Source organism: Lingula anatina, chromosome 2 (assembly GCF_051362555.1).
Source record: "Lingula anatina isolate TDL-2025a chromosome 2, LinAna3.0, whole genome shotgun sequence".
Taxonomy (NCBI): Eukaryota; Metazoa; Brachiopoda; class Lingulata; order Lingulida; family Lingulidae; genus Lingula; species Lingula anatina.
The window spans coordinates 21,524,999-21,547,998 of record NC_141768.1 but is presented as its reverse complement, the minus strand read 5'-3'; the positions used below and the strand labels follow the sequence as shown (position 1 = coordinate 21,547,998).

Genomic DNA, 23,000 nt, shown 5'->3' with positions numbered 1-23,000 from the left:
TTAGAGTAAAAAGAATATTTATTGTTATATATTACATCAAATATATACAAAGATATATACAAATACTAAAAGCAATAACAATTGAGCTGTAACAATATATTAAATTGCAGATAGATACCACATTTGATGCTTTTAAAAAGCTCCATCATATTTACTTAAAAAATCTTTTGTGAAATTTTGTTTCCAAAATGTCATCATCCTGTAATTCTTGTCTCAATATAAAACCAGTAAGAGAATTCTTTACCAAATCCTCTTCCTGAATATTCATTTTTTTTTATATTTCCAATGTATATGCCTAATGTTTTAGTTCAACAGAAATTTTCAGTTCTCATGTTGATTGATGTTCTAAATATTAGAAATGCAATAAAAACAGAACAAAATTTAAAAAAGCAATCTATAATGACATATATTAATGTTACAATATTTTCTTTTTGAGCAAATAAAAGGTGCAATTATTTAATCAAAATATGCAAGACATGATAATAAAAATGGACAAATAAAAATAAATGGAATTCTTGTGAGTTACATATATCAAAAGCTTAAAAAAACTGCTGCAAGTTTTTTTCTTAGGTAAAATTAAACTGAATCACACAGAAAGCATCAGAAATCATATTTTAAAAAATTACCTGGATATCAAACATATATCAAAGTAGCAAATCTTCTTGAAGTGATATAATTACCACTAATTTGTATACAGTGTTACTTCATTTGGAATGACACAAGAAACTGCAGTGTGTATATTATGCCTTTTCAATAAAAAAATACCACTTAGAGATCAGCAGAGTATCATATTCCATTTTACAAAATATCATCTTCAGCTGCTATAATACATAGCTTGTGCTATCCCAATCAGTTCTGTCTCAGATATAAATATATTTGAATAAATAATTGTCTTTTCTTTCTTATCTCTTTTCAGCTGAGATTTCACCATTTAGGTGAAAAATGTAATGCTAAATTGATAGACTTGGTTTAAATATTTGATTAATATTCTATGAACATTGTGGCTACTTAAGTTGCAGATTTCCGTAATTTTTGTTGTTCTTTCATGGTGATGGCTGGATTACAAAATATAAGATCTACAAACAGATCTATGCATCTTTCAAGTCAATCCTGGCTATGACACGTTGGCTATGTGACCTTGCCTAAATGACCTTGGCTATGTGTCCTTGGCTAGGTGACCTTGGTCACTCTGGACTGCTGTGAATCTGTCCGTAGTCGATTTCCTTTGGTGGTTGCAGCATCACTCTGCTGGGGGGTAGTATTATCAATTTCCTGAGAATAACAAACAAACACAAAATTACTTTGGCATTTACAGAAGACAAAATGATCTGGTATAATAAACATGAGACCTTTCATGTACAAAGAAAATTACTTCTAAAATGTATCAATTGTCTGATTTTTTCCAGTGTTATAAAATATTGCACATTTACACCTGGGGTCAGAAAATCAATATGAAGGACACTATTTGACATCTTACACAGTCTTATACATTATCAAAGTTTAAGAAAATTGTTTTATTTTATAAAATTTAATAATATATATATATATATATATATATATATATATATATATATATATATATATATATATATGAAATGGATGCAATATACCTGAAACAAACATGTATTTATCTATCAGCACAACATTATTTGGGTAAAACAGGTGCTATGAGTGCCAATAGGTGCCACAAATGTAAAACATACCCTATACCACAAATTCATGCAAACTTGTTAGCACCCTGCAACCAACCTGTGTCCCAATATTCCAACAGAGTGCACAAATACACAATCAAATATAAAAGTTAAAAAAAAGGGAATCCAGTAAACATTTTTTACCGTCCATCTCTGAGAGCAGGATTTCATCTTTGACCTCATGTTTACACCCTGAGTTTGGGAGCACTCACAGTGACTTTCTTGAATATCAACATCACTGAATGAGCACCCTGAAATTCAGGGTATATGGATAGCATTATGAAGCACATGTATTCCATTCTTTTTCACTATCCTGAAATTGACATGTATGTGCTTCCTGGATTCCATTTTTGTAAACTGTTAATATGTGCAACATTTCCAAGTTAGTGCATTTGTTTTTTTTTTTAACCTGGATATGAACAAAAAAAATGATTAGTAATTGGACACAGTTTATTGAGTAATGTAATGTGGAATTAATAAGCAAAAGTGATATATCAATACATGAAGAGCTGTACATGTGTGCAATCTATTCACAAGATAAAACACCTGAAAGGACAAACTGTAAGAAAAAAAAAACAGTGAATACAATAAAACATGTATAATATACACCAAAAGTTAACATTTGTCATCTTCATTTCATGGTTTCAAAAAGACAACAATAATAGTTAAAACTTCTTGCATTTGTGACATTATGAATAACAGAAGCAGCTTAAAAACAAGATTGTTTGACAACTGTATCACTAAATATTTTATTAATCAGAGAAAGTAATTATAAAGAAATGGGTAATTGTGAGCTTTAATATTTCAGCTTTATTTCATGACAGAAAGATTTTGTCCAAGGTTATTTGTTTAAATATACAGGGTATTTTTGTATGTCAAGGATCATAAAATGAATTTTAAAAGAGTACCTGAAATATATTTTGATTAAACTTTAAATATAATAACAGGTAGTCACACTTTTTTTAGAAGTTTTTCAAAATAGATCCCATGTGGCTCATATCCAAAGAAATAAAGACATCACATCCCTTTCTTGAAAAATAGTACCGTTTTATGTTCTTTGAATACAATGTATAGATGTATAATATCTGAGATCACAACTGTGAGTATACATGTGTGTTGAACATATATATTTCACTGGTGACTGGCACAAGCTTAAAGCAAGTGAAGTTAATTGCCACCCTTAATTATGTACTGTGTTCCCTTGTATGTTCAGAGATGCTATCTTGGTTTTAAAATTCAGTTGAGAAAATCCAATAAAATGAAATCTTAAGTATGATATTCAAACAAACAGAAATGGGACAATTATTATTTTAGATTATTTCCAAAACTGTTTCATATTTCTATTGCCATTTTCCATGTACATCTCCTGAACATACATGCAGTATTAACAATTTCAACAATTTGGCATGTTGTTAAATTCTGAAGGATAAATGGTGACAGAATACACAAACATGTAAAGTTTTCATAAATTTTCATTCATTTACTGATGAAGTACTAAATGTCAATGCCAAATTACTGAAAGTCAGTACTTAAAGGGTGAACTGATGAGTTATACAGTGATTTGCAAGAACAATCATAACTGTGATGATGGTAACTAGATGACAACATGGTCATCATCTTACCGCTGATGTCACATGAATGGCAGGACCAAGGCCAATCAACATTTGCTCTTCATAGGATACATTTTTCTGGAGAGAAGAAAGTCAATGAAAAGGAGGAACTATCTAACATGAAAGACTAGTTCATTCTGATTATACAAAAAGATACTCCTCTAAATGGACTTGCCAATGCTGAAGGAAAAGGAACCAAGAATGCTGAACAGCACTGTCATCTGGTGTCATGTATTTGCCCTGGGTGGTCAATTCTTGGCTCGTTCTGCACCACATATTTTGGACAAGAAAGTGTACTGGCAAAAAATTTAAATTAAAAAAAATGCTAAATCAACTATGATCAAATAACCTAGTGCAAAAAAGAATAAAAGTTAAACATGCAAAAGATACATGTACTATAGTAGTACATACAGGTTACAAGTGCAACACCATACTATGGTTCAGTCAAGACAGAGTAGAGGGCAGTCTGAAAACCTTGAAATTCCAAAGCTCCTTTTTAAGTATTCTTACTTCAAATAAATATAAACATGGATTTGAGATCTGCGAAAATTTAATCCACTACTTTAATTTTTGATGAATACCTGATTGTATTAGAGATTTAGAACAAGTTACCATAAACAGTTACATGTAACTTGACCTCACCGCCTATATGGTTTTGTCACTTGCTACAACAGAAAAGACAGCTATTATTTTTACTGTCTACTGTGCCATACACATTTCCACTGGTGCTTCCATTGCTTTATTACTCACATGACTTGTGGGCAGGCTTTTTCAATTTAACCACTGACATCAGCTTATTGACAGTGGAAGAAAAATGATCCTGCCTAGCTTGTATGGAAACTGGCTTATGAAAGTTCTGATGATCATCCAGCAAATTATGCCATGATGCCATGATGGCTGATGGCTGCAGAAAGGACACAAATATAATACAAAACCAACAACAACAACAAAAGCTCTAGCTATAAAAGTTACCAGAGAACCATATGCATATACCTTTGTCTACCTGTTCAAGCCAACTTCTAGGAAAACAAAAACTAACTGCTTTAAATATAAATCATTATGAACATCTATATCTATATATAGATTAAAGAAAGAGCAATGGTAAACTGGTCTGAAATAAACAAACAAATAAGCATAGTTCAACATTTATCAAGGATATCCACATCTAAAAAATGGCAAAAAAAACAGACACAAAACACACAAACATCATTCATATTTCAAAAATTCTAGCTACTTCATGCACATTCCAATAAATTGTACTGTAACATATATAAATTGGAAAGTAATAGTGGCAGAACTGGAGGCACCCAAGTCTCACCATGCACACACTTAATCATCATCCCAGTTTCCATTTGGAGGCTACACAGAGTGGCAATTAATAAATAAATTAATGATAAAAAAACATACTCATACCATGCAAATTGATTTCAAAGATGTTACATTGGTTCACACTTGCATGCAATATTTTAAAATTTTGAAAATTGATTAATAAAATCAAAATTATAAAATTATTTTGGCCCAAGGAAAACAAAATTATCAATTTGCTAGTGTGAACCAAGTAATACAGATGTTAACCACAGACTGAAGTATGAAAATACTTCCATGCAAAATGATATACATATATTATATACATTTGAAAATTTAGGAAAAGTCCTCTTATGCTTTTATTCCACTTATTAAAGAGCAGAACTTTACACATATGATGAACAGTCTAGAAGAAAGGTAAAGCATAGATCCAACACCATGTACATGCAGCAAAATAAAATTTCATTACTCCAATTACAACAGGTCACCCAGGTATGGGCGGCGGTTTATACAAAAATGCAAAACACGATTAGTCGTCATCGTTATCAGATCAGAAGGCAAAATACGACTAGTAGTCGTCAAAACGCAACTAGTCATCAAAACGCAACTAGTCATCAAAACGCAACTAGTCATCATCAAAACGCAACTAGTCATCATCAAAACGCAACTAGTCATCATCAAAACGCAACCTGTCATCAAAACGCGATTTGACGCCAGATGGCGCCCATTGTACGAAAATCTAGGCCAAGTCACATGATCCACAGTGAACAAAATGGCGGACGTTATTGAAGCAGCATTATCATATTCCTCGCTCGAACTCGAGAATTATCTCGAGTTCGAGATATTATTATATATATAATATCATTATTAGATTGTACGCGTAGAGATAATTCTCGAAATAATAAATAATTAAATAATTTATTAAATAATTTGGACATGTTATAAATTAAAAAAAAACAAAAACACACACTTGTGAAGCACTGCTTTATTGTTGTACTCATTTCACAAGTTCCAGATATTATTATATATATAATATCATTATTAGATTGTACGCGTAGAGATAATTCTCGAGTTCGAGTGAGGAATATGATAATGCTGCTTTAATAACGTCCGCCATTTTGATCACTGTGGATCATGTGACTTGGCCTAGATTTTCGTACAATGGGCGCCATCTGGCGTCAAATCGCGTTTTGATGACAAGTTGCGTTTTGATGATGACTAGTTGCATTTTGATGATGACAAGTTGCGTTTTGATGATGACTAGTTGCGTTTTGACGACTACTAGTCGTATTTTGCCTTCTGATCTGATAACGACGACGACAAATCGTGTTTTCATTTCGACTGATCTGATAACGATGACGACTAATCGTGTTTTGCATTTTTGTATAAACCGCCGCCCATACCCAGTAATGAAGACAATGAAAAATCATGCAGTAAGCCATGCTGGACAAGAAACATTTAACTATTTTCAGAACTGGTACCATATACCTATACTGTCCATAACTTGGTACATATATGTATTAGAGCACATAAAAGGCTGTAAAAGAAATTTGCTTACCCTCCATTTGACTCCGTCACTGAGGGAAAAAGAGAAAGCCTGCACACTGCCTTGAGGAATGTGAGGAAGAACAAACTGGGTTTTTGGCACATCCATTTGCTCAAACATTTCCAAACGCTTTTTGAACATTTTTTGTTGTTTGGTCACTAAAATGCAAAAAAGTTATTAATAATTCTTAATTACATTTAAAAGAATTTGTAGGAACAAATCTATAACAAGCCGTATGTCTTACATCTTTTTAAAGAAAAATTGTACATGAAATTTCTAAACTCATCACATACATGGTCTTTTCTTCTCATCTGCAGGTGGAGTGTACTGCCTGATAAACCCTGCCCACCATGGCAACAATTCCTTGAAGACATGATACTGGGCTTCATCAAATATGGCTGACACCATTTCCTTGTTGCCTAGGTAACGTTGCACTGCACGTAAGGTCTTCTGATGAACTTCATTTGAAATTCCAATCTGGAAAACAAATGTGAAAATCATCCGGTGCCAGATGAACTACAAAATTTCCTAATCTAATTGATTCTGTAATATATAATACAACTTTAATGTAACATTGTTTTCACCAAGAAATTGTATTAGCCTTCTACTTAACCATTTTTCAATTATATTTAGTAATTCAGTTTATTCATATAAAAAGTTAGGTTATTCTTACCACATATTAGAAGAAATAGAAGTTTTGTGTTTTAAGCATTTCTTTGTGTTTTAAACGAAGTATATGTATTACCTGCAGTGCAGGGGGAATGTTGGATTCCAGGTAACACAGATTTAAAGTTGCCACCTTTCGCCTTAATAATTCTTCATCAGAGTATGCATGACTCATCTCCTGGAAGAGAAAAAATCTTTTGTTTCAGTTACTTGGTTTATTTTGTTCCCTTACAACAATGAAAATCTTTGTGCTCCCCATTGAGGTGCAAATGATTCAAGATTGAGTAGATTTACGGCAGGCAAAAATGTCAAATGTTTTTTACCTGCTTAACCTCAGTTAAGTCTTATGTACAAAATTCAGTCAAGCCTTTACACAAAATTTCAGACCACAAGATTCTGATAACACTTCAGTGTCAACACTGGTTTTGGCAACACACATACACACATACCTTGAATTTCTGAACTTCAATGTAGAAAAACAAATCCTTTTCAAGGTGAGGGACATTCTCATCCTCTCCATGTTTGACCAAATACTTGTAGAAGAACCACATTCTAATTGGCATTTGCCCCAGCACTGATTGGTTCAGATTCATGAGAAACTCCACCTTGTCATCCTTGGTTGGTTGATGTCTTCCAGTGCTCTAGATAAACAAACATATTTTTAAAAAATTGATACAATAATTGCTAATTGAATTCGAACTAAATCAATGAATGCATTTCCAATACAATATTTTGTTAGTCATATTTAATGTTGGTTCAAAAGTTTTGATAGGTTAGTTGGTTTTTTGTAAAAAAAATTCATGAGTAACTAGACAAATAAAATAGGAGGAGATGCTTGAATGTTCTAAGTAACTGATGTAAGTGAAACCATAATTCTCAATGTTTTATATATAGTATAATTATATGCTTCATTCTAACAACAGAATATATACACCTAATTGCCCTCACCCTAATATGTCATAAACTGTCACCAACATTTCTAATAAGTTTTAGACTGCATTCACAGACAACAAAATTGTAATTAAGATGTCAAAAATAATTAATATCATGAATTAATAACCATGAGAACAGTTGGACCTCTCTCTGATTAATCTCCATGAAGGTAGTCTTATTATGAAAAAAAAAAACATCATTGAGGATAATGAAAAAAATGGAGCAAGTTGTATATCAGGTCCTGAGTCTGTCATATTTCTTAAAAGACAGACTTTTCAAATGTTCTCCACAATCACCCTTTTTATCTACCATCATCTTAATGAAAACATCCAAAAGTGAACTAAATATATCAATATTGATGGAAAGACAAATAAATAGACAAATAAATGATAATAAACTAAATATTCAGTAATATTTTCACCCTTAAATACATTCCATGAGAATTTTGTAGCAATAAAACAATGGCAGGGAAATCTGGTAAAAGACTAAAATAATCAAATAAAATGAGACTGAAAATAAGAGAAAAAGGCCATTAAGTGAATCTGATGCACATTTAAAAATGTCTTTCAAAACAATTATAAAAATTCAAAATAAAATTGATCAAACAAATATGAGGCACAACTTAAAATGAGAGTAAAATAGAAGCAAAAAATCAATTTGTTTTTTTTTCTGACTTAATATTCAAAAGAAAAGAAAACTCATTGAAATGAACACCAGGGCACTTCAATCTCTTCACTTACTGAAAAAGTTACAACACTGACAACTGGTTTCGGAAGTAAATATTTCTTTCCAGGCTTTGGCTGAGCCTGAACTGGCTTTGTTTGAGCCTGAACTGGTTTTTCTGGCTAATACGAAATACAACGTGCTCAATAGCCATAAAATGATATCATACATGTATTTCAAACTTAAAGGTGTTATCCATGAATCACTTCAGAAGTAACTGTAAAAATATGGAAAACAGCTGCTTGGTTGAGCAAATTACAATAATAATACAACTAAACAATTATAATTGCAGTCTCAATTTCATAGCTAACTTAAACTAAAATCTAAGCTTTCATCTTAAAATAATTCTATAGAAGAGATGACCACCTTGGAGAGGTGACCTAAAATATATTAAATTTTTAGTATTCATATATATTGTTTCAGTTTTGTTCCATTTTGTTCATCAAAGGCAAATAACATCTTTGGAAGTTTATCAAAGCACATACCGATAGATCAAATGTCAAACTTCACATCAAATAAGTAAATTGTCTGTGTAAAGAATATTTGACATATCATACACTACCAAGAAAATATTTCATCAAAAATATGACAGCTGGAACAGCTAAGCAAGCATAAAAATGCAATCTTGATGTGCAAAAACTGGAATAAATACTTCACTCAAAAAACTAAATGGTCAACTTCAAAAAATAGATATAAAATGTATATAACTGACACAGTAAATGTCCAGAAAATAAATTGTGAACAAGCAAATGAACATAATGTTTTCACACAAATGAAGGCACCTCAGATGGTACTATCTTGCTGTACCTGATCTGGACCATTCTGAGACAGTTTCCATACTACTTTTTGCATAATAACCTTTTTCTCTTTCTTCCTGTTGCTCTATATAGGATTGTAGTGAATTAAAAAAGTTTTGAAACAAACATGAAAATTGATTTTACATGTGAGCATATCATAGATATTAAGTGCTAAAAAACTAAATAACAAACTAAACTCTTTACCAAAAATATGCTGTAACCATAATAATTCACAAGTTAGACATATATAAATTAACTTACATAATTTCTCCTGACTGCACAGTTTATTTCAAAGGTAAATGTATTATCCGTAATATATATATAACAGTGGAAAACTTCATAATCACCATAAGTATTTCTATATTGCCTTCATCCACTGTATCATTTACAAATAAAATTGAAATCTGAATTGCTTTTCAAAACTCCTAGTAAAACTGCTTCTGTTCCATAGCATTAAATGATAAGAATATTTAATGATAAAAAATTCAATCCTATTTAAAGAGACCAATTATGTTTTTTCACCTAAGAGGGATGACGTTTTGATCCTTAATCAAACAGTTAACCTAAGAAGCAATTTATAATAATAATAATAATAATAATAATAATAATAATAATAATAATAATAATAAAGACACAAATAGCAAATATTATTGGTAATTTATTACCTTTTGTTTTCCTTTTTTCGATTTCCAAGTGAACTGCAAGTCACTGTCAGACCTCATGGCTAGCTCTGCCTTTGACATGGAGTTCAGGTTTTTCAGATCTGTGCCTGTGCTTTCATTTTTCTGAATAAAATTATGAAACTAGTTTTCAAAGAAATCTAGTTTTCTAAATTTCTTGAGTAGTAAGGTTTATCGTATATTATTAAGTAATTCTTGTATTAATTATTGTATATAAGTAATACGTAAATTTGTAGGTATTGTAAAAGACAAAATAACAAAAATTTACAAAATCACGAAAATACTGCCATTATTTAACTTTTTTATTAAATAAATCTTAAGACATTAAAGCACAGGCATATGTGTGCATGCTTCTGTTTACCTGCCAAAATTCTTTAAAAGTTGCATCAATGTTTGGATACAAAGAATCTCTGATTTCCTTGATTGTGGGAGTCTTTGGACGTTCCTTTTCCTTGGACACTTTGGCATATGCAGAGTCAGATATCTTTACAAATTTTCTAGCATGACCTTGCTCAAGGTAATTCCTAGAAGTGAAAATTCATAGGCAATGAACATGTTTATGACATCAACTTTCTCTTAAGTCTTGAGACACTTAAAATTTTGGCAAACTCATTATTTTTTGACTGTTAACTACTAATGTCTGCCTCATTTTCAAATTCTTAAACTCACAACTCACACATTTTTTTCTAACATTAGTGAGATTTTAAATATCAAAACATCAACTAAAACTTTGGGTATGAATCAGATGCCATACATGATGAAAAACCTGAGAGCATCTTAACTACTATAACATGAAAGTTAAAAATACATACTTAAAAATATATGAAGCTTGAACATCCTTCTTCTTTTTGCTCCCTCCTTCAATTGCCAGGAAAGAGTCTATGTCCAAGTATAGATTTAACATATTCAGTTTTTCTTTTGGTTCGCTTTCCTGGATGTGTTTCTTGAACATATTGATTATCCTGAATATGGAAAGAGCTTGAAAATAGTCCAAAATACTCTGTATGTTAAAGGTTTGTCAAAATGTCTTCACGTCAATCATCTATAGTCTAATATATGACTTTATTTTAACACTATCACCAGAACACTGACATTATTTGTTTAAAGCATTGTTATTTTAAAACTAAGAAAATCTGCCATTATTTTCACAAAATACATCAAAAAATATATGAGGCCATAATCAATGAAGAAAGATTTAAAATATCATAATTAAAAAAAAATGTTTTCAACATACTGCTTATTTCCGACCATATCCTTGAGTTCTACAGGTTTGTCTTCTAGGACAGGGGGTGGGGTCAATCCTCCACCCCCCATATCTCCATACAAAGAGTGGCCCCCTGGAGACAATCTTTCACCCTGATCCTCTTCTTCTTCACCCTCCTTTTTCTCTTCCTGTATAATTTTTTCATAAAATATATCAAAATCACAGTCTGTAACACTAAGCACTTGCCTGAGGTCATTGCCCAGCAAAAGAGGCACAAGGTTATTAGAAAAAAAAATTAATTTATATAGCAGACTTTTATACCGTGACTGCCAAAGGGGCTTTAGTAGCCTAAAAAGTTTTTGGCACAGATTAAATTTAGTACACTACACTCATGAATTTTTAAAATATTCAATCTTAATAATATCTTGAAAAGTTTTCTGTGATTTAGAAAAAAAAGCTGTTTATCTGTCAGATATGTACTATCACCCAATACAATGCAATTGAATATACAACATAAATTAAATCTAAATACCAAAAGTAAAAATCATTTAAAAAATAATTTCGTACTGGGATGTGCTCAATGATTGGTGCATTTTTGTTTCTCTTAGCCTCTCTTTGCCTTGCCCGTGCTGCACGTAGTGCTTTGCGACGCTCTTTTTCCATTTTTTTCCTTCTCTCCAAAGCTTTTTTCTTCTTTTCTGCCTTTCTGGCTTCATCTATTTCCTCAGCTACTGAGAGAGCTGTTCTTAGCCGTCTACCACGTTCTGAGCCAGTAGAGCCAGGTGATCTAAATAGAAAGGAAACTTAATGAACCTCAGTCAAAGAATTATCCAACAATTTTCATTTTTTGTAGAATGGGACCTCAGGAACAAAGCCCTGCTTAAATTGACTGATCACAAGCTTTGTAAATCTTCCAAGCATTTTCTTCTTCTAATTAAACTCTAAATAATTTGAATAATTTGCTGTCTATTCAACCACTCAATCTCTAAACAAATCATTATAATGTGAAATAATTTTAAAAGAATAAATGCACACAAGAAAATATATTCCTAAGTTACATGAATTATATGGAATATAACTCACTGAAGCTACAGAGGACGTGATAAAAGAATGAAGGCATAATTTTCATCTACAATCACTGTGCAATCAAATGAAAGTTACACATGCACACAAAACAAAAACCCAACATAAACAAATTGAATATAATTGCAGTGCATTAAAAAATGTAGAAAAAGAAATTGTAGGGTTATCACTGGAGGCGACCAAAACCTCTCTTGTAAATGGTACTACTTAGTTGGAACCGACAGGTTAAACAAGGACGATAAAAATTTCATGGCAACATCCTTATGTTTGGGGGCTTTTTTCTGGATCACAAAATAGCATACATATCAATTTTATTTTTAAATGGAATATACTAGGAAAATGATAATTAAGTTAAATAAGAAAGAAAAAAAACACATACACATGTAGTGCACAGCCTGAAGCCTCATATTTTAATATATTAAAATATCAGAAGTCTTAAATGTAAAAAACACTGTGCGAAAAGTTATCTGGACAACATGTCATCACAATATGAGATCTATGTGCCATTTAATTTTCTTGAATATTTGTCATTATATAAAAAATATGCAGGTTCACACTGTCATTCTAAAGTGATTACATGTGCAAGGTTTCATGCTTCTTGATTACTGTTAGTATGAGTTGACCAGGTAAGTTTGTCTAAAGATGGATGGACAGATAACACAATTTCTGTGAAAAATCCCTTTTATATGTGGAGGGGAGTTTAACAGAAATCATTAAAAAACACTTTCGTCATTCAATTTTCCACGTGAAACATACAATACATCTGTAACTTAATATATTGTGCGTGCATGATCTTGAATTAAAGAAACATTCACGAGTACATAAAGATAAGGTGCTGGAAACTGAAGACTCATTTCTTGTCAAATTGTTCATCAATTTATCAGTGAAAGAGTGCAGAGGGAAAAAAGAATACAGAAAGATAAATAAATTATGTTCAAAACCATACTGATACCTGCTCCCATTCTCTCCTCTGGTCAAATGAAAGCAACAGGAAAGAGGACATTAAAAGTCTATTAAAGCAGTAGACCAAATTCACTGTCTCAACAAATCTTTTTTTCCATAAAGATTGTTGACTCCAAAATAAATAAATAAATAAATAAATAAATAAATAAATAAATAAATAAATAAATAAAAATAAATAAAAGCATTGAGACAGAAATTCTAGTCCTCATTTAGTATGCATTTAAAATAATATATTAGCATGCAATTAGGTTTTATAATATCTATTTCTAATTATATAATTACTTAGTTGCCAATTGTTTTTATGATCTTTTTAACTAACAACCACACCTCATGCATGAAACTTATTACATGGTTAAGAGGCAAACCTATATAGGACAGAAGCTAGTATACAATATATCTGCCATACAAGAGTAATAATTAATCAATATCATAAGAATGAATGTTCAGCTAATATATTAGTTTTCTGATAAGGCCACAAGAACAGTATTATCGTGTGACTAGTATTGTTGGTAATATGATATAATAGTTAACATCTAGACATAACTCAATTAGCAATGACAGTAGCAACCTTTAGAATGTTTGGAGTAAGAACTACATGTATGAACATTTGTATAGACATGCATGTATTTTTTCCTTAATATAAAGAAGTTCTCAGTTTTCAGATCACAATCTGAAAACCAACTGAAACATTTTTCTGATAGCCTTATAGCCATTAGCAGCTGGTCTTGATCAATGTGTGAAGAAGAACTTACCTCCTAACCCAAGGCCTCTGGAACCTCTTGACAACTAACTGTTCATTTTCAAGTGAAACCTCTATCTCCTCAGCTGTGTGTATGGAATCAAAGTCCGATTCTTGAGAGCGTGCTTGAACTCTGGAAATAAATAATCAGGAAAAAAATTCATATTTGACATCGAGAACTGATGCTGAATATTTTCATTTTCTGTTAATGTCTTTATGATATTTCTGTCTGACAGATTTTTCTTAATTTTTTAACATGCATAGTTGACATTATTGCATCTATATTTAGATTAAAAAAATTGATAGGTATCCATGTTAGTTGTGTTGCTATTGCGATTTGAACTTTGAATTCAATGACTATATAACCACATGGGAAATTTAATGATTTTTTTGCATATATTTTCAATTCTGTTCACAGATGAAGTACATTCATAGTCCATGTCTCCTACACATGGTCTTCAGTACATATGGCAGACATAGATTGGAGAAAAGGATAGTTACCCAAGCAAATTTTGTTGCTAGGGCAACTTATTTTAAGATGAAACTAAACTGTTAGATCACCAGCACTAGCTGCTGACACAATGTGCAACAAAAAGACATTAATGTGCAAAGTTGTTGCCCAGAGTAGCAGAAGGACACCACTTTAATAATTCTAATAGCAAAGCATGATGCACCATACAAATCCTGTAGTTATAAAAACTGCTCTTTGGTGGACAGTACATTTTATCTGCAGAGCAATTGTGAAAAAAAAATCCTTTAGAGTTCGCTATAGTAAATTCAATCAGTATCCAATTCAGTGAAAGGTATTTCCAATAAAATATTTTTAGCTACACTTACTCTAAAAAAGTTTTGAGATCCTCCTTCAGGTACCTCACCCAGGCTTGCTCTAGCACATCAACAGCATGGTCTTGAGCACTGTTGAACACTGAAGCTTCTATGAAATCTTTGGCACCCATTAACTGCTGATGAAGCACATCTCTTTCTTTGGGATCCATGTCTGAAACGCAAATGATAAAATGTTTCAAAAAGATTCACTATCTGATTATGCAATCCTATATTTTAATTTGGCCTAAGAAATATTCTTTTGCAAAATCTGATAACATGGTGAAAATGGTCACATTTCTTTGATTCCTTATTATAATAATGCAAAATAGCTGAAGCTTTCAGTTAACAAGTAAGTCATTTTAGGGTTACTGTACTTTTATCATGGAAATGAGACAGCTGTGTGACATTAAAAAATTCAAATCTTTAAAAGATAAATGAACTCATGATAAAAATCAAGCACAACATAAACTGCATTTATCCAAATAGCACAGACTTACCTTCAAAGTATAAATATCCACAGTAACTGCATACATTTACACAATCTGTCTAGGAAATATATCATACTCACTTATACTATAAATAACATTTCCTCCAATATATTTGTTGTATATTCCCCAGGCATGAGTCATCCGAAGCAGACGATCAGCAGATCTATCTTCCTCAGCACTGTACTCTGACACATCTTGCCAGAATAAATGATTGGCAAGTAATTCTGGGTTCTGTTGTCTACAAATTTAAGTAAGGTAAAGTAAAAAAGATAAAGTAAATAAAATAAAGAAATGATTTTAAAATACACTGAAAATACACTGATAACTGAAGCAATGAATTATAGCAAATTTGCTGATTCTTTAAACAACAATGGCAAAGTCACAGTTCTAAGGCAGTTCTTATTAAGAAAAATAAATTAAGTCTGCCTTTTCCAAGAGGCAAATCAACAATTTTGAGCTAACATATGCTAAAAATGTAAATTTACAAATTTGCACATACTGATCCAGATAAGTAAAACAAACTTTAAATGTGTAAAAAACACTTTAAAAAGTTTAAATATACAGAAGTAAATATAATAAATCCTGAAATCTTATAAGTTCGAATTTTTCAACAATTTTTGTTATATAAATCCCCTTACTTTTCCAGGTATCTCTGAAATGGTCCTCCAGCAGCTTTATCAGCAGACAGAGCAATCAGCAACTTATCACGCATGGTCCTACAAATAAAAATGATCACCTCTGTGAAAAGTGGATATAAGAAACAAATGGAAGAAAAAAATGAAATATGAAACAAATACATAAGCATATTTATGCAGCATGGCAGTATGGTCAATGCCCCTTACCCTTAATTATGATAATTTTCCAAAAAATATTTTAAAATGTAATTAAAACAGTCGAAAAAAAATGTAATTCAGATTTACCCTGCCCCACCTTGCCCTTGTCCTCTGCACCCTTTTTTTAAAAGCCTACATCCACCAGAGATATCTTAATCTAAAGACATAATTTTCTCTGCCAACAAAGGAGGCTAGGCTTTAGTTGAAATTGGTTTCTTTAGTTGTGGACAATGCATCTCAAACAGTTCTTTGAAAATTTTGATGAAATGAAGTGATTATAATTTCAAAAGAACCCTGGTCTCCTAAAATTTCAAAAGATTTTTTTAAAATTTCATTTTATATTATTTATTATTAACATTTTGCCTTGGCAGAAATCTGCATTGTTGAAATCCTCTCTTGCTGAATTCAAAATTATAGTAAGAAATACTGATTTACCTGTGTGGTGCTTTGGGTATAAACCTAACCCTGGCTGACCTAACTCTATCGTCCCATTGGCGGCCACTCTTGATAACAAAGTCCCACTGTCGTGTCTGGGCAATGTGAAGTATCTCATCTGGTTTCACTGGCAGAGAGTTCACCACAGAGATGGAGGGAAGAAAGGAGGAAGACAATTCCTTGTTGGCTGCTGCGAGGTTTAAGTCACTGGCCATGAACTTGTACTTTTTAAGTTTAGAACTGAAAAAAAAATTTCAAGAGAAAGTTGGTGAGTAAAGCATTTTTTTCAAATAAATTATTCATCATATTTTAGTGTGGCCATCTATAACAGGTTGTTAAGGATACAGAAATAACATGTTCAATCAGACTAAATCGAGTTTCATTTTGATTTATGCCATTCAAATGCATGACAACAATAAGTGGAAAACAAACGTAACATCACGTCTACATATATTTGTGCTTTTACAATATGAGAGTTTGGTTTAAAATCATTGAATATAATTAAATATTTTAACATTACATTTATACTCATGTGTAAATACCTAAATCCTGTAAAAAGATTCCTAATATTGCCGAAAAGACGGGAATAAGAAACATTTAAACTGTCATTAATAAAAGTTTGAAAAATTCAATCATAATTCAATAAATTTTAACTGATACAAGAAGCATTTGGGTCACGCTGGTTCATAGATTCTTATTTTCTGAGTGGGTTTGGACAGCTGATTAAGAGAAAATTGCTGAAACTTCCAGATATATATACATCTTTTGCTATTAGATACAGGCCTAATGTGCATTATACATGTATACATTATTATAATCCATATTTAAAAAAACTGCTCCCTAACCTGAGTTCATCCATCCTCTCCTTGTGTATGAGGTATCTGGGCACCCAGTATGCTCTCAGTCTTCTCAGTACATTATACTGAGTACGGATAAAGATGGTGTGACTAAGACTGGAGCTGCTTGCTGTCTTCCTCAGCTGAATTTGGGCATCTTCTGTCAAGTTGATTTTGTACTTGTCCTGAATGTCCCTGGGATAAAAAAATTAACAAAATTATTTGGTGTTTCATATAAATCTCTTTGTCACTGTTGTTCTGTGGTTTATATGAAATGAATCTATAAACATATGATGCCTAACCAACACATCAAGTTCATGTAGTAAAATAAAAACTTCAGATTAATTTTTTAAAATATGATATATATCTAAAAATCTATATCAAAATAAACACATTTCATTAATTCATATCAACTTTTTAAATATATCTCATATGCTCTTCACCTGAACAGCCTGTTTCTGACTGCCATGTTAGTCATATCATCATAATCTTCCATGGAATCTTTGAAGAATTCACAGTCAAGCCAGAAATTCAGAAGACGTATTCCGGAAGTATCTTGGAGGAAAGCTTTTAGATCCTCAAAACCAACCAACTAAAAAGATAAAAAAGAAGAATTTATAACAATATATATGTATAGCAAACAACTGAAAAAACTTCATCTCACAGCAATATATGCTGTCAAAGCATGTGTCCAAATTAAAAGTAAATTTCCATTACAACACCTAATAAAATTGGTTATCTAATCACAAATGACATCAAAGTGTACTCACTGTACTGAGCACCATTTCTTTCATCTGCTGCAGAGTCATGTTATGTTTTCCCTCCAGTTTGCGGACATCTGTCTCTGTCTGTTGCTCGCTGACAACTTCCTCATTGAAGGCGACATAAACCTCTCCATCTACATCATCAGGTTCCTCTTCGCCAAATATGGCATCAAAGTCACTGTACGTTGGTATCCTCATGAACTCATTGTAGTTCACTGGAGCAGAGATAGCCCTGGAAATTGTCAAAATGTAAAACATAAATGTCATCATCAAAATTTTAACAAAATCTTTAACAAGATTTTATTTTTCACATTTTATTATTTTTAGTAACATGACAGACAAGAGTTTTGGGATCTGTGATTTGGATCCAACCCATATATTACAATATGAACATATTGCAATTATAATCTGAACAAAACCACTGTTCCTCCATCAGTTAGATGTTTTAGTAATTTTTTTCAATTTCATAGAATACTTCACTGGAAAAGCATTATCTATTTTTTATCATTCAATATAAAACTCACATTTATTCTCATGTATATGATTCTAGAGCAAGTGGAAAATACTGATACCTTTTATTTTTCTCTCTCTTTGAGAATTTGCTCAATGTTGTGCTATCTCTAGTCTGTTTTGATAAGCTCCTTTCTTTTGATTTTTTCTCATTAGAAGGGTAAGCTGAAAATAATAAGGCTTTATAATTAAACCATTTTTAAAACAAAACATAAAAGTATGTATAATACATATGATAAACATTAATTTTAGGAACTAGAAATATATACTGCTTTTACTTAAGAATTGGAAGAAGTCATCACAATGATTTAAAAAATGTCCAAATCTTCTGATCAATTTGGAAATATAGGCAAATAACCTATATTGCCTCATCATCTTCCCGGGCATTACAAAATCCTTACCCTGTATGTTTTCCTTAATGGTAGCTTCAGTTTCAGTAGTTTAAAAAAGTTTTTAAAGTTTATATGAAATCCATACCTTGCTCGTTTTCATTGATGGAAGCTAAAGTTTCAGTTCTAGTAGTTAGAGTTTTCTCCAGCTCCAGAGAAGTCCCCATGCCCGAGTCTGTTACTCCCTGGAAGCCAAGGCCTGGAGTCTGAGACTGAGAGGGGCCCCTGTAAAACACATTTCAATCAATATAGACAACAAACAAAAGTAGAAATTCAATAAGATAAAATACATGCTCATTGCACCCTGGGTTTCAGAGGTCACGAGAAACTTGTCTCTCTATTATCTCTATCTCTATTATCTCTATTTTTCAAATTCCACTACCTGTTAACTGGAAACATAGTAGAGAGTTCAGATTCAAGAGACCTCTGAAACTCTGGCCAACTCTCTGGTACAGTATGTGTAATCACAGTACTAAGTGGGTTCCAATATGAGGTGAATCCTAGCTTTGTCTCAGTTGAAGAGACTACATAGGTTTATTGTGTAACACCAAAGTTTTCATCAATAATTAAAATGTTTTTTTTCTCTGTTTTGTTTGTTATTTATTTTATAATGTGTACATTATCTATGATTTTTAATCATATTCCAGAATAACACATGAAAATAATATTCTGTGGAATATCACAAACATCAACAAGTGTTTTATTTCTTATCTTATTACCTAGATTTCTTGCCAGAAGCACTTTTAGGTGTCTTGCTGTTGTCCTCCAGTCTCCTTCTGTTGTCTGTCATGTCATCCAAATACCACTGGTCTCCAGTCGATGACGCTGACATTTCACCTGGAACAACAGGACACATTACTGTCATGTATCATGTCCATAGTGTCACACTCTCACTGCTTGCTGGCACATTATATAACTTTGTCACATTTATTGAGTATTTCTATATGATACTAACAAATGAGAATCAAAATAGGTTGTGAGACTCCTCTTGAATGGATAAAAGGCTGGCTAGCAAAACATTAAAAAAAGCAGAATGGGTAAGGGTATGTAAGTTTTTACACATTAAGATCATAAAAATGGAAATAAGTCAAATATAATATTATATAAAATCATGGGTTGTTGTTTTAGCATGGGACTTAGAGCTGCATAATTCTTCTAGAAATATCTAAAGGCATGTCATGCATGTTAGACCTTTATATAGCAAAAAAAAAAAACCCTATCCAAAACCATTGAGAAAGTTATGACCTATAAACTTGTTTTCAAGCTCTAAACTTCTAGTCTAACCATCACAAGTGAAATTCAGCTGTCTCCATTATTAGAGTGTCTCAAATAAAAAAAAGAAACTAGAGCTAAAAAACAGGTTTATGAATTGTAATTCTGTGAACAGTTTGTATATGGTATACCATACTGAAATCTCTCGCTGGAAATTTATATTTTTACTATATAAAGGTCACTGTGTGGCTTTAAACTACACTTACCCAAACCCAACTTGGGTGGCAGACTTAGTGCCCTACTGCCTGGCCTCTCATATCTATATAGAGCCGACTTCCTCACTTCAGTCCAGCTGATATTGTCTTCATAGTCAGACGCTTCATTGGCACTGTTGTCAGCACTGTTACTTAGACTGGACACAGAGGTCCCCGTCTGGCGACTGTACCCTCTCAGGGCATTACTGCTCACTCTTCCCGCGGAATACCTGTCATCAAGGCTACGCAGAAGGAGCTTGCACAGCTTGAACTCACGGAAGAGTTTGGTTCTTTAGTTTGAGAAAAATTATAAAAGATATCAATAAATACTGACTGAAATAATGCATTGCCTAAGTATCCAGTGCAGATATATATTTAATCAAAAATCAGTTTGTTCCTCTAGCATTTAAGCAGCTGGCATTAAAAACCAATTAAAATTAGAAAAAAGTAAAAGTTTACATCAAGAGAAATTATTCAATTTATCAAATTATCTCTAATCTTCTGATCCACTTAATTTTAATTCTATCAAACATATCAGTTTCTTCACAACTTGACAACATAACCTATCCATGATAATGACAACACATTTAGTAATCTTCTTGGTCTACACACTGCCCATTTAACCCACCTCAGAAATAAAGGCAATCTTTCTTGTTTGGCCCATTCTAGCATATGTTCCCTCTCTTCATCAGTGGCACCATACGGAGCATGATCTGGGAGCACCACACTACTGTTAACACTGCTGTAGGAGCCTTCAACCTCACGGAACGTACCAGTTAGTCGGTCATAGTAGAAGGCTTGTGGAAACGCCTGCAAAAATGTCGACCCATTAATTTTTCTTCATTCAGTTTATCTCAACATGCTAATATTATTTCAAAATGTACCCAAAATTATTAATGCTTTATTGCAAAGAATCCATATCATAATGTTAAACAGTCCATTATCAAACCTTCTAGGCTGAAATTCAGATCAAATTTACACAATTCTGTTTCCCTTGTAAAACACTCAAACATTATAATAGAGTTTTAAATTTATGAGAAAAGACATCCATAAACCTGCTGGATACAAGGTATAAAACAATAGCTTAAGTATATATATCAAAGTTGTCACCTCTACCAGGCTAACATATTCTGCACATTAATACTGGTTCTGTATAGGGTACTGTACATGTAAGTATGCCCAGCTTTCTTTCTTGTGAACATTGTACATTCTCAGTTACATGTGCCTACATGTACACATTTAATTATTAAATATAATTTAAAACCAAAAATGGAGGTTGATTTTTCTTTGCCACAAATTACATATCTGCTACAAGTATAAATAGAGATCTCCAATTTAATTTTATCTGTAATATCTGCACTTACAGGAAGGGCTAGGAATGCATTAAAATAGTCCAGAAACAAGTCATCATAGGCCAAGAGATCTTCCAAGTTTTCTTCACTTAAGTCAACAGCTGTAACGAAAAAGACAAATCATATCACCTACTGTTTTAATACAAAAGTCGATCATTCTTTATATATATTTAATAAAAGCATGCACTGCTGTGATATCAAAATTGCTCAAATTTCTGCTGATATATACAGTATATTCATAATCATGAATTTAATACAGAGAATACTGAATAAATTGTTACATTTAATAAACTGCCCGTCATATTTGATATAAATACAAATATATATCTTTTTATAGATTTTATAAACCACAATTTAATTATATATATATATATATATATATATATATATATAAGGAGACTGAATTTGAACGACTACTAATAGGGCTTACCTTATTATCCAGGACGCGGCTTAAAAACATTCTTCAGACATTCAAAATAAAGACTGAGATTAACAAATACCTGCCTATACAATTGTGAGCAATATAAATGACAAACAACTTAGACAGTTTAGTTTTAAATATTTAATTCCGTACAAAGCTAATTAGTACCTTTCATTGCTGCAGGTGCTTCTGTCCACGGTAGCTGGGACTAGGTGCTCTGGGACGGGCCCTTTTATCCGGTTGGGCACAAATTTTTGTGCAACGACGTTACTCTTCTTATAGATGTAAAGATTTATACTATATCTCCACTCTTAAGGTTTGCAACATCCTCTAATTACAAAGTTTAGACCTTTCCAGGAGTCTCCGTTGCTAAGGATGGGTGCCGCCATGTTGCTGCTGTGGCTGTTCCAGTATACTCCCTCCGTGACAAAGCTGTTATATGACCCACGTGCACCCGCATGTTTCCCTAGTTATAGCCTACACACTTTCGCAATTTCCTATACTAATACCCTCGTCACTATAGTGGTATGAGCTAGAAGTCGTCGGAATGAAAAATCTTTTCTAATTCTTATATATCTAAAGAATGTACATTAAAAATTCTGAGAGCGTTCCCGAATGTTTTACGAATGTTTTACTCATGCATGCCCATTGAATATCAGATGGTGCATTGTATTCTAACCTGTGCAACTGCACCATGACTGCATTCTATATATTTAAGAGTCAGTTCTACAAGTTTGAACA

The 23,000-nt window shown here is 32.1% G+C and overlaps 1 protein-coding gene across 4 annotated transcripts; it reads right to left on the bottom strand.

Annotated features, from left to right (window-relative positions):
- Positions 1-22,788, bottom strand: LOC106156055 (uncharacterized). Of its 4 annotated transcripts, none has more exons than XR_015332741.1 (27): positions 22,428-22,788; positions 21,851-21,939; positions 21,115-21,296; positions 20,499-20,776; positions 19,740-19,857; positions 19,109-19,245; positions 18,694-18,796; positions 18,128-18,353; positions 17,801-17,949; positions 17,367-17,552; positions 16,522-16,761; positions 15,892-15,969; positions 15,334-15,491; positions 14,778-14,937; positions 13,954-14,073; positions 13,191-13,208; positions 11,723-11,942; positions 11,186-11,343; positions 10,764-10,913; positions 10,313-10,475; positions 9,937-10,056; positions 7,268-7,459; positions 6,898-6,996; positions 6,446-6,629; positions 6,014-6,310; positions 4,052-5,098; positions 1-1,272 (listed from the first exon to the last, which is right to left on the bottom strand). XR_015332741.1 is itself a non-coding variant. In XM_013531149.2 (27 exons), exons 1-27 carry the CDS (start codon positions 22,432-22,434, stop codon positions 1,171-1,173), a joined length of 3,849 nt encoding a protein of 1,282 aa, XP_013386603.2. In that variant the 5' UTR covers positions 22,435-22,777; the 3' UTR covers positions 1-1,170. The 4 variants fall into 4 exon arrangements, 3 of the variants coding, with proteins under 3 accessions (XP_013386603.2, XP_013386604.2, XP_013386605.2); XM_013531149.2 differs by lacking the exon at positions 4,052-5,098 and adding an exon at positions 3,314-3,379 and having other exon boundaries at positions 6,165-6,310; positions 22,428-22,777; XM_013531150.2 differs by lacking the exons at positions 4,052-5,098; positions 13,191-13,208 and adding an exon at positions 3,314-3,379 and having other exon boundaries at positions 6,165-6,310; positions 22,428-22,775.
- Between the last annotated feature and the right edge of the window lie 212 nt (positions 22,789-23,000).